General features: G+C 45.9%; 1 protein-coding gene across 1 annotated transcript; it reads left to right on the plus strand.

Annotated features, from left to right (window-relative positions):
- The first annotated feature begins 799 nt into the window (after positions 1-799).
- LOC144611226 (putative G-protein coupled receptor 139) lies at positions 800-1,768 on the plus strand. Its single transcript, XM_078430271.1, has one exon. It carries the CDS (start codon positions 800-802, stop codon positions 1,766-1,768), a length of 969 nt encoding a protein of 322 aa, XP_078286397.1.
- The last annotated feature ends 709 nt before the right edge of the window (positions 1,769-2,477 follow it).

The raw sequence follows: 2,477 nt of genomic DNA on the forward strand, positions 1-2,477 counted from the left end.
TCAGCAGGTATGAGTTCATGTCGCTGGAAACCTATCGCTCTGTATATCTCGGTGCGCACCAGAAGGCAGGGCCACATAGCTGCGGCGCTGACGGACTGACGGAGCCACAGGAGTTAATTGTGTCTCACAGCTATGGGATATCCATTGATCTATCGAATTGAAGATATATATTACCCTACCATAGCGACTGTCGCTGTTTTCGGTAATTAGTTTTGTCTTTGATTTTCATGTACGTGCACATGCTGTGAGTTATTCCGTGAAGTACTCCGGCGCTGCCGACGTTAAACAAACATTTTTTTCCTGTTTCAATAATTAATTTGTTTAGTTTGGTCAGACGTCCATTTTCCTTCTGTAACTGCCGCAGTGTGCACGTCATGCCAGTTGTTTATCCTGTCATGCATCACTCTCTGTACATCCTCGCCACCGCGCCACAGTCTGTACTGCCGATGTCGCACAGTTCCGGAGACGCAGGTTCAATCTCTACCTCCCGGGTCACATGTGCAATGTTTCATCGGTCGTCTTCCGACTCCGCGCTATTCCTGGCTGCCCTCGTCTTTCCTCCCACGTGCAGTTGACTATCCTATAATGGTTCTTTCACTACTGTATACGGGCCTGAGTGTGGATGGATGCTGCAAACTGGAGGGCAGTTGATAAGAATGTGGGCGGAATTAAAACTGTGAGCGTAATGTCCATTGGTGTTTGATGAGTTGCGTGGACACCGCGATCCAAACGCTGAAGTGTCTGAACTGTCGGGTCATTTGGTCAACTCATCCAAGTTTGAAAACCTTCAAATTAGACAATGTTCCTCAGATACATTTGTGCAGGTCTTGTGACAGTAATGTATCTTCTCTTCTTCACAGTGAACTTGTTGACGATAGTGATACTCTGTCGAGGTAAATGCGGTCTCTCCAAATGCATCACTCGCTACCTGGTGGCCATGGCAGCGTCTGATCTCCTGGTCGGCATCACTGATCCGTTTCTACGTCAGACTATTCCAATTTACTTCCCGTATTCTTTTCTGAACATTACTCCCGTGTGCACGACTGTCGAATTCCTGGTCTTTGCAACCACCGCGGTCTCTGTCTGGCTGACGGTTGCCTTCACCTTCGATCGATTTGTGGCCATTTGTTGTGAGAAGCTGAAAATAAAATATTGTACCGAGAGAACGGCGGCTGTGGTTATCGGGGCAGTGATTGTGCTGGGCTGTTTGGAGAATATCCCCAGTTTTTTTACGGTAGATCCTGGCTACGAATTTGATAATCTTCCCTGGGAGTGCGTCACTAAACCCACCTTCTATACGTCGTCTGCATGGGCAGCATATAATGTCACACACCGCGTTCTAACCCCATGTCTCCCGTTCTTTCTGATCCTTCTGCTCAATGTGCTGACGGTCAGGCGGATTGTAGCGGCCAGCAGAGTCCGCAGGGGTTTCAGGGGCCGCAGCAACGGAGAGAATGACAAGGACCCGGAGATGGAGAACCGCAGGAAATCCATTGTTTTACTCTTTAGTATCACGGGCACTTTCATATTGCTGTGGGCAACACAAGCTGTCTTTATCATTTTTACGGGTATTGCGAAGATCGGATATGATGGCTCCCCCACCGGTTATTACTATATCACGAAGATCACGGATACGTTTTTACAGCTTCTCAGTACCTGCACCAATACGTGTATATACGTGGTGACCCAGAGAAAATTCAGACAGGAGCTGATGAACGCGGTAAAATTCACACTGAGGATAATTCGTGCACTTGTTCGCTCATGCTAACAAGCATGTCAACAACGACAAACAAAAATAAGCTCTTTGACCATCGATCCACGCCGACAATCTATCACTCATTTTCACTTACTTCAGTTTGGTAATCGTACTACGAAAATGCCCAAACTTTTAAACGCAAACTTACACGCTGAGGACAAGTTACGGAATACCTGCGGAATTCAGAGTCCAAAAGCAGGGAATCTGATCCTGGGGCTCAGCTCTTCCATGCTCCATCGACGTGAGTCCCATTTGCCTGCGATTGCCCATCATTCATCATAATCATTCATATTCATGCACCCCGTCCACGTATATTTTAATGTGTTGAAAAACCCTGCAGATGCTGTTTTAAATCGAAGGTAGACACAAAATGCCGGAGTAACTCTGCGGGTCAGGCAGCATCTCTGGAGAGAAGGAATGGCTGTCATCACCAAATTGATGCAAATGCTCATTTGCCCTTTCTCATGAACTTGAGTTTGATATGATTGCATTTATGTATTATTTAACTGTTTTGTTTCAATAACATTTAAAACCCCAAAGCTTTTTGGTTTAGCGCGGCACACGCAAAAAAAAACTATAAATCTGCATTCTGCATTATGTTTTTTGTTGTTGTTGCACGGACCGATGCATTTGTACATAGAATATTGAAATGTACAGCGCGGGAAAAGGCATTTCGGCCCATAATTTCTAGGCCGAACATGATGACGAGATATATTGATGT

The sequence above is a fragment of the Rhinoraja longicauda genome, chromosome 39, assembly GCF_053455715.1.
Source record: "Rhinoraja longicauda isolate Sanriku21f chromosome 39, sRhiLon1.1, whole genome shotgun sequence".
Taxonomy (NCBI): Eukaryota; Metazoa; Chordata; class Chondrichthyes; order Rajiformes; family Arhynchobatidae; genus Rhinoraja; species Rhinoraja longicauda.

What these genes read in the sequence shown, in the direction of transcription:
- LOC144611226 (XM_078430271.1), top strand. Translation starts at nt 800, where the DNA reads ATGTTCCTCAGATACATTTGTGCAGGTCTTGTGACAGTAATGTATCTT.